This window comes from Cebus imitator, unplaced genomic scaffold (genome assembly GCF_001604975.1).
Source record: "Cebus imitator isolate Cc_AM_T3 unplaced genomic scaffold, Cebus_imitator-1.0 Scaffold444, whole genome shotgun sequence".
Taxonomy (NCBI): domain Eukaryota; kingdom Metazoa; phylum Chordata; class Mammalia; order Primates; family Cebidae; genus Cebus; species Cebus imitator.
Window position 1 is genome coordinate 535,552 of NW_016107759.1, and position 11,889 is coordinate 547,440.

At 52.2% G+C, this 11,889-nt stretch overlaps 1 protein-coding gene across 2 annotated transcripts in view; it reads left to right on the top strand.

Moving 5' to 3' along the window:
• Window positions 1–11,889, top strand: part of RAB11FIP3 (RAB11 family interacting protein 3) — a 113,103-nt gene that overhangs the window by 51,102 nt on the left and 50,112 nt on the right. For both annotated transcript variants that reach the window (XM_017510881.2, XM_017510882.2), the window contains exon 3: window positions 9,979–10,073. In XM_017510881.2, the coding sequence (XP_017366370.1) occupies window positions 9,979–10,073 (95 nt within the window). The remainder of the gene's footprint in view (window positions 1–9,978; window positions 10,074–11,889) is intronic.

Consider the following 11,889-nt stretch of genomic DNA (forward strand, 5'->3'; position numbering starts at 1 on the left):
GTGCCTGGCAGTGCAGAGTCCCACGTACAGCTCACGCGTGCTCCTCTGTGAGCTCTGACAGCCCCGTGCCTGGCAGTGCAGAGTCCCATGTACAGCTCACGCGTGCTCCTCAGTTCAGTGAGCTCCGACAGTCCCGTGCCTGGCAGTGCAGAGTCCCACGTACAGCTCACGCGTGCTCCCCTGTGAGCTCCGACAGCCCCATGCCTGGCAGTGCAGAGCCCTCACGTGCAGCACATGCGTGCTCCTCTGTGAGCTCTGACAGAGTCCTGTGCCTGGCAGTGCAGAGCCTGTCATGCATATCACTATCCCCACGTGGGTCCTGCATACCCCTTGCCTTCCGACAGTGCCTTCCTTCCTGCTGGCACTGATGCTGGTTTCTGTCATCTTGGATTAGTTTTGTCCCTCTCTTTTTCTTTTTTTTTTTGAGACTGAGTTTCACTCTTGTCGCCCGGTCTGGAGGGCAATGGCCCCATCTCAGCTCACTGCAACTTCCACTCCCAGGTTCAAGTGATTCTCCTGCCTCAGCCTCCCGAGTAGCTGGGATTACAGGCACCCACCACCACACCCAGCTAATTTTTGTGTTTTTAGTAGACACGGGGTTTCACCATGTTGGCGGGGCTGGTCTTGAACTCCTGACCTCAGGTGATTCACCCGCCTTAGCCTCCCAAACTGCCGGGATGACAGACGTGAGCAACCGCGCCCGGACAGTTTCTGCTGTCTTGAGGACTTGTATGCCCTCATTTGGCTTCTGTCCTCAGCACCGCATCTCTGAGATTTCTCCCATGTGGTTTGCATGTTTTGGACTCTGTGGTCCAGTATGGAGTAGTGTCCACTGTGTGGTTGTACTGAATTTTGTTTCTGTATTGTCCTGGTGATGGGCACGTTTGTGTACAAGTCTTTGTGTAGACGCGTGTCTTCCAGTCCTTGGGGCCTGTATCTAGGAGTGGGATGGCTGGTCATGTACTGAGTGTAAACTCAGTTTCTTTTAATACTGCCAGCTGTTCTTCACAGAGGCCGTGCCGTTTCACTCTCACCATTCCCTGTACACTGTCCATCTTAAGTCAAGCTCTGAAGCTCTGCATAGGCGTCATTTCCTCATCTTTGGCCAGTTGGTGTAGTGGTGATGGTGGCAGGCTCTTTCCCTCCTTCCTGCACGTGTAGGAGAATTCACACCACAGAGTCCAAAACATGCAAACCACATGGGAGAAATCTCAGAGATGCGGTGCTGAGGACAGAAGCCAAGTGAGGGCATACAAGTCCTCAAGACAGCAGAAACTGTCGGCAGGTGCAGCCAGGTTGACGGGTGCCCTTGGACCTCAGGTTTTGTCTGCCTCCTCCACGAAATTATTGCCTGACAGTGTCTCTAAGGTGCTGTGTTTTCTCAAATGCCAAGTCCCTAGATGGCTCTGGGGAACGTGCTGTGTGTTGTTTCCTGTTTGTTACTCTTTATTTGACTGTGTTCCTTCACCCATGAACGTGTTATGGGACCAGCATGGCCTCTGTGCTAGGCTGGCCCCAAGGCCTCTGTGGTGAACCAGCACCAGAGCAAGGCCAGCAGGCAGCGGCAGGAGGACAAACGGGTGAGGTGCTGCCACTGTCAGCGTAGCAGGCGGGGGCTGAGATGGCAACCACGCAGGCCAGCTCTAGGTAGGCAGCCCTTTCTGAGGAGAGGCGGAGGGGAGAAAGGACACCCTGACAACCAGGTAAAGACCACCTGGCCCTGGTGAGGAAGCCACCATGAGGTGGGGCGAGGGGCCCAGGATGAGGATGGAGAGAGACTGCAGGCCCTGGAGGCTGAGAGCATTATGCAGGCAAGCTCTGGGTCAAGGGGGCTTGCAGAGCCGGTGGCCACAGACCCTCAGGAGACAGCATTGGCAGGAGAAGGGGGAGGAAGAGGGCAGTCAGGAGGCCTCAGAGTCTGCAGGGTGAGTACCAGCAGGTTGAAGCTGATGGGGCTGTGACTCGGTCTAACTGATACGCTGTAACCCTTAACATTTTTTGAGCATAGGTGTGTACTTCAAAAGTTTATTTAAGTTTCGTCTTTCTGCACAAAGCTTTCAGTAGTGGCTTTGTGAGAATTTGGCATCTCGCCTCCCGTGCCTTGAGGCTTGCTGCAGGTCCTCCCACTGGGCCTTCTGGAAAGTCCCATTCTCTTCAGGTTACCCCTGGAACATGGCAGCTGTTCCATGACCCTCAGGGATGAGTTTATCCTCTGACTGATTCACTGGTTAGCTCTAGGGAGATTCTAGGTGTGAGCTTTTTCCTCTTAGTTTAAAAAATCCATTATGGGCCAGGCACAGTGGCTCATACCTGTAATCCCAGCACTTTGGAAGGCTAACACATAAGGATCGCTTGAAGGCAGAAATTCAAGACCAGCCTGGGCAACATTTTGAGATCCTGTCTCTACAAAAAATAAAAATAAATAAAAACCAAAATCCGGTCAGGCGCTGTGGCTCACACCTGTAATCCCAGCACTTTGGGAGGCCGAGGCAGGTGGATCATGAGGTCAGGAGTTCAAGACCAGCCTGGCCAAGATGGTAAAACCTCATCTCTACTAAAAATACAAAAATTAGCCAGATAGGATGGTGGGCACCTGTAATCCCAGCTACTCGGGAGGCTGAGGCAGAGAATTGCTGGAACCCGAGAGGCAGAGGTTGCAGTGAGCCGAGGTCGTGCCACTGCTCTCCAGCCTGGGTGACAGAGCAAGCCTCTGTCTCCAAAAAAAAAAAAAAATCCATATGTTTTCTTCTTTGATGCATCAGTTAGTTATTTCAATGCTATCTTAATTTCTAAATGAATTTTGAAGTCCTGTCGTTGGCTAGGCTTGGTGGCTCACGCCTGTAATCCTGGCACTTTGGGAGGCTGAGGTGAGAGGATCACTTAAGCTCAGAAGTTTGAGACCAGCCTGAACAACACAATGAGACCTTGGCTGTGCAAAAAATAGAAAAGTAGCCGGGCACTGTGGCGCACGCCTGTAGTCACAGCTACGTGGGAGGCTGCGGTGGGAGCGTCTCTTCATCCCAGGAGGTGGAGGCTGCAGTGAACTGTTTGTGCCACTGCACTCCAGCCTGGTGACAGACCCTGTCTCAAAAAATAAAAATAAAAATAAAAAACGAAAAAAATCTTGCCATTAATTGCCAACCGAATTTTGTGTGTAATAGTGAATGTGATCTTTCTGACACTGGTGCTTTGGTATTTGTTGGGTTGGTTTTGTGGCCTCGTGGCTGGGTGGTTTTTATTCATGTGATGGGCATGTGTGACAGGATGCATCTTTCTAGCTGTCGGTCCCCTGAGTTCACTTTGGTGCCAGCTGGAGACTCTCACGTCTGCTTGGTCTCAGTTGCAGGCGGGAGAAAAGCCCCTGATGAAGCTCGCAGCATTGTCATTTTTGTTTTGTGTAGCTGTGTTTCATCTTCACCCTGAAGTCAAGGATTACTGGGTGCAGGCTTCTAGATTGATGGTGAGGGAGGCTGGGGACCCCCAGAACTGGCTGTCATCAGAGAGGCCTCTGTTTGGGGCTGAGATGGGTGCATGGAGGCCAAGTACAAGACACCAGGTGGCAATGACCACTTCCATGAAAGACATGAAGTGGAATGAGAGAGCCTGTGCTTCAAGAATACTTCCTGGCCCAGTAACAAACCGTATATATATGTTTTTTTTTAGATGGAGTCTCACTCTGTCACCCAGGCTGGAGTGCAGTGGTGCAATCTCAGCTCACTGTAACCTCCGGCCCCCAGGTTCAAGTGATTCTCTTGCCTCAGCCTCCTGAGTAGCTGAGATTACAGGCGCCTGCCACTGTTCCCGGCTTATTTTTTTGTGTGTTTTCAGTAGAGACGGGATTTCACCTTCTTGGCCAGGCTGGTCTTGAACTCCTGACCTCGTGATCCACCTGCCTCGGCCTCCCAAAGTGCTGGGATTACAGGTGTGAGCCACCATGCCCAGCCACAAACCATATTTTACATAGTCATAATAATTAAATTGAATATTGATGTAACCAAAGATGGAGACGTAACCATTTTGGAAGATTGGAGGAAGAGAAACGGGGCAGAGTGTCGTGTGGCAGGGCATCTCGTGGGGATTGTTTAGAAATTACAGAGGGAAGTAGGTATGAGTTTAGAGGGGAGTGGACCAACCTGGGCAACATTTGGAGATCCTGTAAAAAATACAAAAGTTTTGTATTTTGTGGGTGGCCTGTTAGTAGCCACAGCCTCTCAGCACTGGCTCCTTTTTCTTCTTTTGGGATGTAGTCTCACTCTGTCGCCTAAGCTGGAGTGCAGTGGCGTGATATCTTGGCTCACTGCAACTTCCACCTTCCAGGTTCAAGTGATTCTCTTGCCTCAGCCTCCTGAGTAGGTGAGACCACGGGCTTGCACCACCACGCACGTCTAATTTTTTGTGTTTTTAGTAGAGACGGCGTTTGGTCATGTTGGCCAGGCTGGTCTCAAACTCCTGACCTCAAGTGATCCACCCGCCTCAGCCTCCCAAAGTGCTGGGATTACAGGTGTGAGCCACCGTGCCCAGCCAGCAGTGGTTCATTTTCTAGTGACAGCCACATGTGTGAAATCACAGCGAACAGGACTGTAACTCCATCTATTTTGTATAAAACCGGGAAGTCTTTGTTGTGACTGCTCGTTTTGTTATAAATGTTACAGACAACATTTCCTCGGTGCAACAAAGACTCAGAGCACTCAGTGCCCTGGCCAGTCACTGGGTGCTGGTCTCGGTTTGTCACAGGGTAAACTTGCTCTGTACAATGTGGCTGGCAGCGTGTGTTCCTGGGCCCGTAACCGAGGGCAGCCTGCAGGAGATTTAGGCTGAAGATGTGTTCCCTCAGGGGTCATAGATACAACCGGTCATGGAGAGTTAAGATGGGCGTTTTGTAGGCTTGGGCAGGTGAGGCGCTCAGATCCCTCTGTAGGGTCAAGGCTGGGAAGAGCAGTGGCCCCAGGTACCATGGTCTGGGCGGGAGGGAGCCACCTTGGTCATGGTTCTGTCCGCCGGCTGGGGGTTGATCTATTCCTGTGGACCGTGGCTAACGTTAAATAGGGCAGGTTCAGCTCTGTAGAGGTTCCCAGGAGGCCTTGGCTTGGAAGGTGCCCACTCTCAGCTCAGGAGTCAGGGTGTCCTCCCAGCAGACCCATTCCCTGGGGTGGGAGACACCCACCTAGCAAAATGAAGCCCCCATCCCAGCCTGCTGCTCTCGGAACAGCATGATACTCTGTCTGGGTAGCCTGGGGACTGCTAGCTGTGGACTGTGGCTGCCTTGTGGTTGCTGGCATCTCGGCTTAGTGGCTGAAGGGGTAAGACAGTGATCGTTCGAGGACAGCCCGTCTCCAGATGTTTCTGCCAGCCACCTGACACACCAAGGTGCACCTTCTCCCAGACACTGTCCCCTTCCCCGCTCCTTGCCTTCACCTGGACCAATCCCACAACAGCTGGGGCACCCCTCTCTCCTTCCCAGCAACGGACAGATGGGCCTGGGAGGGCTCCTCTGGCTGTCTACTTGATGGGGCTGAGCTAGTCACCATGAGCCAGCCAGGGCACTCCTATTTCACTGCAGGAGAGCTTGAGCCAGGCTGGCGGAGGCGGCTGCAGCTGAGGGAGAGCGCAGCTGCGACCTGTGAGGACTGTCGACGACGACACATGGGGCAGCAGGCCCACCAGTGCTGTTGAGCCAGCCTGTTCCAGGCTCTGGGACCTAGAGCACCCCTGTCCTTGGGAGCTGGCTTCCTGGTGGGAGACAGACCACAAACAGTAAGGCGGGAGCTAGGGAGGCCTCTCTCAGAATGTCCAGGATGGGTAGGCAGCATCCCAGCAGGGCTGCACCGTGCATGTTTGGGGGCCTGAGGGAGGCAGGGTCAGAAGGAAGAGGTAAGAGGCAGTCCTCATGATTCTGTCTCCAGCCCTGAGCTCCTGAAGAGGCTGGTGGGACATCCCTGAGAGCTGGTGTGAGAAGTGGGACACTGAGCCGACCACAGAGTAGGGTGGGTGTCAGGGAGAGATGCTGGGGCTTCAGGGAGGAGGTGCTGGGGCTTCAGGGAGAGGGGGGGTGCTGGGGCTTTAGGGAGAGTGAGGTGCTGGGGCTTCAGGGAGAGGGGGGTGCTGGGGCTTCAGAGAGAGGGGGTGCTGGGGCTTCAGGGAGAGAGGGGTCTGGGGCTTCAGGGAGAGGGGTGTGCTGGGGTTTCAGGGAGAGGGGTGTGCTGGGGCTTCAGGGAGAGGGGTGTGCTGGGGCTTCAGGGAGAGGGGTGTGCTGGGGCTTTAGGGAGGATGTGCCACCATGGCATTGGACACATGGCCTTTGGGGCTGCAGGCTCTGCTTTGCTTTTGTGTAATTTGATGTCATGATTTATGTTTCATTAGGAAGGAGAGTGAAAATAGAGTAAAACAAAGTCGAAGATGATTTTGAAATTATTTCATAGCATTTAGAAGAAAGGAAAATGTGGATGAGGCGTGGTAGCTCATGCCTGTATTCCTGGCACTTTGGGAGGCCAAGGTGGGTAGATCATCTGAGGTCAGGAGTTCAAGACTAGCCGGGAACATGGTGAAACCCCATCTCTACTAAAAATACAAAAATTAGCCGGATGTGGTGGCGCTCACCTATAATACCAGCTACTCCGGAGGCTGAGACAGGAGAATTACTTGAACCTGGAAGGTGGAGATTGCAGTGAGCTGAGATCTTGCCATTACACTCCAGCCTGGGGAACAAGAGTGAAACTCTGTCTCAAAAAAAAAATAAAAAAATAGGAAAACGTGATCACCCCCACTGCATTTCAGCCCATGTTTACTTCAGGTGTTACCAGCGTGGCTGCGGCAGCCTGTGTTGTCTGTCAGTGCTGTCTGGTCCGCATCAGGGAGTGGCCACCAGGATGTGCTGACCTAGTTTGCAGGGAAGCACGAGGAGGCTTTACCGTCACGGCCACAGGCCTTGTTTCAGGAATAGAATGAGGTAGAGAGGGAACTGTTCCAAATAGGCCATGGCTGTGTCCCGCACACCCCTCAGGCTCTGGAAGAGGAAGATAAATGCAAATGAAAAATTCCCAATTAGGCCGGGCGCGGTGGCTCAAGCCTGTAATCCCAGCACTTTGGGAGGCCAAGGCGGGTGGATCACAAGGTCAAGAGATCGAGACCATCCTGGTCAACATGGTGAAACCCCGTCTCTACTAAAACTACAAAAAATTAGCTGGGCATAGTGGTGCGTGCCTGTAATCCCAGCTACTCAGGAGGCTGAGGCAGGAGAATTGTCTGAACCCAGGAGGCGGAGGTTGCGGTGAGACGAGGTCGCGCCATTGCACTCCAGCCTGGGTAACATGAGTGAAACTCCGTCTCAAAAAAAAAAAAAAAAAAATTCCCAATTAATTGAAAATTGTTTTAGTTCTTAGAGAAAACTGACGAGAATTGTATTTAGTTCCTACCAAGAACATAAAAACACCATCTGTGTTCATGTCTCTTGCTCCGCCATCTGGGGCAAGACTCTCAGATTGTTTGCCCCCGTCAAGACCTGAGCTCTCATCCACTGTGTCCGAAACGCTCGGCTGTGTTTTAAAAGTTTTCAGTTCCGCGTTTTGGTGCTGAGAATGCAGGCAAGACTGTTAGCATTTTTAAATGTAATGTAATTTTTTTTTTTTTTGAGACAGAGTCTTGCTCTGTTGCTGGGCGCTAGGCTGGAGTGCAGTGGCGCGATCTCGACTCACTGCAGCCTCTGCGTCCGGGGTTAAAGCAATTCTCCTCCCTCAGCCTCCCGAGTAGCTGGGACTACAGGCGCGCACCAGCACGCCCAGCTAATTTTTGTATTTTTTAGTAGAGATGGGGTTTCACCATGTTGGCCAGGATGGTCTCGATCTCTTGACTTTGTGATCTACCCGCCTTGGCCTCCCAAAGTGCTGGCATTACAGGCATGAGCCACCGTGCCCAGCCTGATTTTTTATTTTTTAATTTATTATTTATGATACAGGGTTTTACTCCGTCACCCAGGTTGTAGTGCAGTGGCGCAGTCTCAGCTCACTGTGGCCTCCGCCTCCAGGCCCAAGCAGTTCTCGTGCTTCAGCCTCCCAAGTAGCTGGGACTACAGGTGTGCGCCCACCACACCTGACTGATTTTTTAAGTAGAGACAGGGTTTCACCATGTTGGCCAGGCTGGTGATCCTGATCTCCTGAACTCCTGATCTCAAGTGATCCACTGCCTCAGCCTCCCAAAGTGTTGGGATTACAGACGTAAGCCACCATGCCCTGCCTTTATTTTTAATAGACACTGGCTCTTTGCTATATTGCCCAGGCCAGTCATGAACTCCTGGACTTAGTCCTCTAGCATCAGTCTTCTCAAAGTGCTGGGATTATAGGTGTGAGCCACCATGCTCAATCTCCAGTTTTCTTTTTTCTTTGAGATGGGGTCTTGCTCTGGAAAGTAGTGGTTGCAATCTTGGCTAACTGCATCTCTGCATCCGTGGCTCAAGCCTCCAGAGTAGCTGAGACTACTCTGTGTGTGTGCTACCATGACCAGCTAATTTTTTTTTTTTTTTTTTGAGACAGAATCTCACTCTGTGGTCCAGCCTAGAGTGTAGTGGTGCCATTTGGGCTCACTGAAACCTCCGCCTCCCAGGTTCAAGTGGTTCCCCTGCTTCAGTCTCCTGAGTAGTTGAGATTGCAGGTGTTTACCAGTATGCCCGGCTAATTTTTACTATTTTTAGTAGAAATGGGGTCTCACCATGTAGGTCGGGCTCATCTTGAACTCTTGACCTCAAATTATCCTCCCACCTCAGCCTCCCAAAGTGCTGGGATTACAAGTGTGAGCCACTGCATTTGGCCTAATTTTTATATTTTTTGTAGAGATGGGGTTTCACCATGTTGCCCAGGCTAGTCTCAATCTCCTGGGCTGAAGCAGTCCACCTGCCTCAGCCTCCCAAAGTGCAGGCATAAGCCACCGTGCCTGGCCCCAACCTTCACTTTAAAAATAAGCGGAATACTTACTCAATACCTTAAACACAATCTGTGGGCTTCAGAGGCAAGCAGGCTTCAGCTTGGTTGGGAGGCCCGTTCTGGGACAGGCTGGGTAAGTAAGTATTGCTCTGTTATAAGTAGCTGATATATTTTAAGCAAGTGGTTGAATGAATAGTGAGACAGTGTGAGGACACCTGTCTTTTGTCACTCGCAGGCCTCAGGAGGTGCTTTGACTGTGAATATCACCGAGAGGCTGGAAAAAAGGAAAAGCCAGTGCCTTTTCCTACAGGAGGAGAGGCAGGTGCTGTGGCATTGGTTGTGTTTGCAAAGTGACATCTCTGTAGCTGATGTAGGAAGTACAGCCTGTCTGTCATGAGAAGACAGCTTTTTCTTTAAAGTTTTTCTCATAAAACATTGATTATGGAAGATAAGCAAAAAGAAGAAAATGAAAACTGCATGAAACCAGCACCCAGGAAAAGATGTTGTTTTCATAGTATTTCATGATGCCTACACCTTCCCCTGTAAATGTTTTTAAAGGTTTAAATTGAACACTTTCTAAAGGCTGTGAGCAGTTTTACAGAGCTCAACATCTTGCTCATTCTTTTAAGAAATAAAAAGTTGGCTGGGTGCGGTAGCGCACACCTGTAAGCCTAGCACTTTGGGAGGTCGAGGCGGGTGAGTCACGAGGTCAGGAGTTCAAGACCAGCCTGGCCAACATGGTGAAACCCTGTCTCTTTAAAAAAAAAAAAATTTTTTTTTAAATAAATAAATAAATAAAAAGTTTATTTCTTATGTGCTTCTTCCTCAGAATTCTTGCCAGAAGCCTTGTTCCCGTGGGGGATGTGGCTCTGACCTGTCTGCCAGGCTGCTTTCTCTCCCTGGATTTCTCACGCTCACTAACTTGCTTGTCCTGACCCCCCAGGGATCCCAACTCCCACACATCAGTCCCTGGGGGCATCCTTCCCAGGGATCCCCAAGACTAGCAGGGGCCCCCTCACCAGGTGGCTGCGGGTGGCCTGCTGAGCATGGGGTCTTTTCCCCGCAGATCCCGATGGCCAGCGCTACGGCGGCGTTGCATCTGCCCAAGACGAGGAACCCCTGGCCTGCCCGGATGAGTTTGATGACTTCGTTACCTATGAGGCAAGTGGTTTTCACCCCGGAGCTTAGGGGAACTCTGGCATCCTCCTCCTCCTTTATGCCCCACAGGTTGTGCCTCCTGCCCCGGGCTGTCTTCTGTAGAAGCTGGCGTGAAGGGAGGGCTTCCTGCCTGTGTGCACCGTGGGGCTCTGTGGCTGGTGGGCTCTGAGGGCTTTGGCTGTGACAGGAGGCCCACAGTTTTCTGTCCCACACGCCCTTGCAGTCTGGGCAGGAGTCCTCCTCCGGGGCCTGTCACCCAGCAGAGTCTGGGTGGACACTGATGTCATGACCACCGCTGCCAGGCACAGGTGGAGCAGACAGCTTGGGAGGATTCCTTTTGTCAACTTCCAAATGATTTTCTGTGTTGGGGGATGTCTCACTAATGCCTGCCCCTGCGTGGCTTCCTCCATCCTGCTCTCATATGCAGCCAGGGTTGTCACGGTGGTGTGTTGTCTCATGTCACAGTGGGTCCCGTGTTTGTAACACAGCTGTGGAGAGGGTCTACGAGCACAGCGTGGTCTACAGAATGTAACCACGCCCGCTGGTCTGGAGGGTGGGATTCCAGGAGAGCCACGTGGCTGCCATCAGAAATGTCTTCTTCACAAAATGCGTCAAGTTGAACCTGAGCCTTTGTGGGGTTCTGGGAAGGTGGAGGTGGCAGCCACCAGCTCTGGTCAGCCTGCTGCTGAGCAAAGGCACTGGAAGTGAGGCTGAGCTGCTAGTCGGTGGGGCCTGGGCTTCTCATGTCAGTCCTCTGAGCACTGACTCGAAAGATAAGGCTACCACAGGGTAGGTTTTGAGTCACTTCTGGCTGCCACTGTACCGTGGGAGCCATGGGATTCTACCCTGTTCCTTGCTCTGAGAAGCTGCCCCAGGGATTAGTCAACCTCAGGTGGCCAGCTTCACTTCTGCCCACACAGACCCTGCCCAGACCCCTGGGGCGGTCCTCCCTTCCAGCTGTGTCCTGATTATCAGCTGGTCTGCAGCTTCCGGGGCAGGGTGCCCACCCTGGGTCCCAAGTTTGGCTGTGCCTTGGTGTGTTCTTTCTGCACGTGAAGCGGCAGTGAGGTGCTGGCCCAGAGGGCGTGTGGTGGGAGTCAGGCCCTCTCACGTGGCTGCAGCATGCAGGTCGTGCTGGGAGACCTCAAGACCCCAGAAGGCAGCTCCTATTCCCTGAGAAGGACCTGGCTTCTTCATGAAGAGATACCCACAGCCCTGCAGTGTTTACCCAGAGCTGCTGGCCTGCAGCATCTGGGGAGCTGGGCGTTCACATGCCTGTGTACACTTTCTCACGTGTATCTGTCTTTCTGTTCCCCTCTTATGTTTGTTACGGCATTGATTTTTTATATCCTGCGTATGGTGCAATGGCTGAAGAGTGGCCTCTCAAAAGATACATCCACCCAGAACCTGTGGCTGTGACCTTATTGGAAAAAGGTCTTTGCAGATGTAATTCATTAAGGATCTCAAGATGACATCATGCTGGTTTTGGGTGGGCTCTAAATCCAGTGATAGGTGTCCCAGAAGAGGAGGGGAAAAACACAGGGAGAAGACATGAGGAAGATGGGGGCAGAGACTGGCCACAGCCGGGGAACTCCTGGAGCTCCCAGAAGCCAGTAGAGGCAAAGGCTCTCTCTGAGAGCCTTAGTCAGGAACCAGCCCTGCCAACACCTTGGCTTTGTATTTTTTGTAGAGATGGGGTTTCACTGTGCTTCCCAGGCTGGTCTCAATCTCCTGGGCTGAAGCAGTCCACCTGCCTCAGCCTCCCAAAGTGCTGAGATTACAGGCATAAGCCACTGTGCCTGGCCCCAACCTTCGCTTT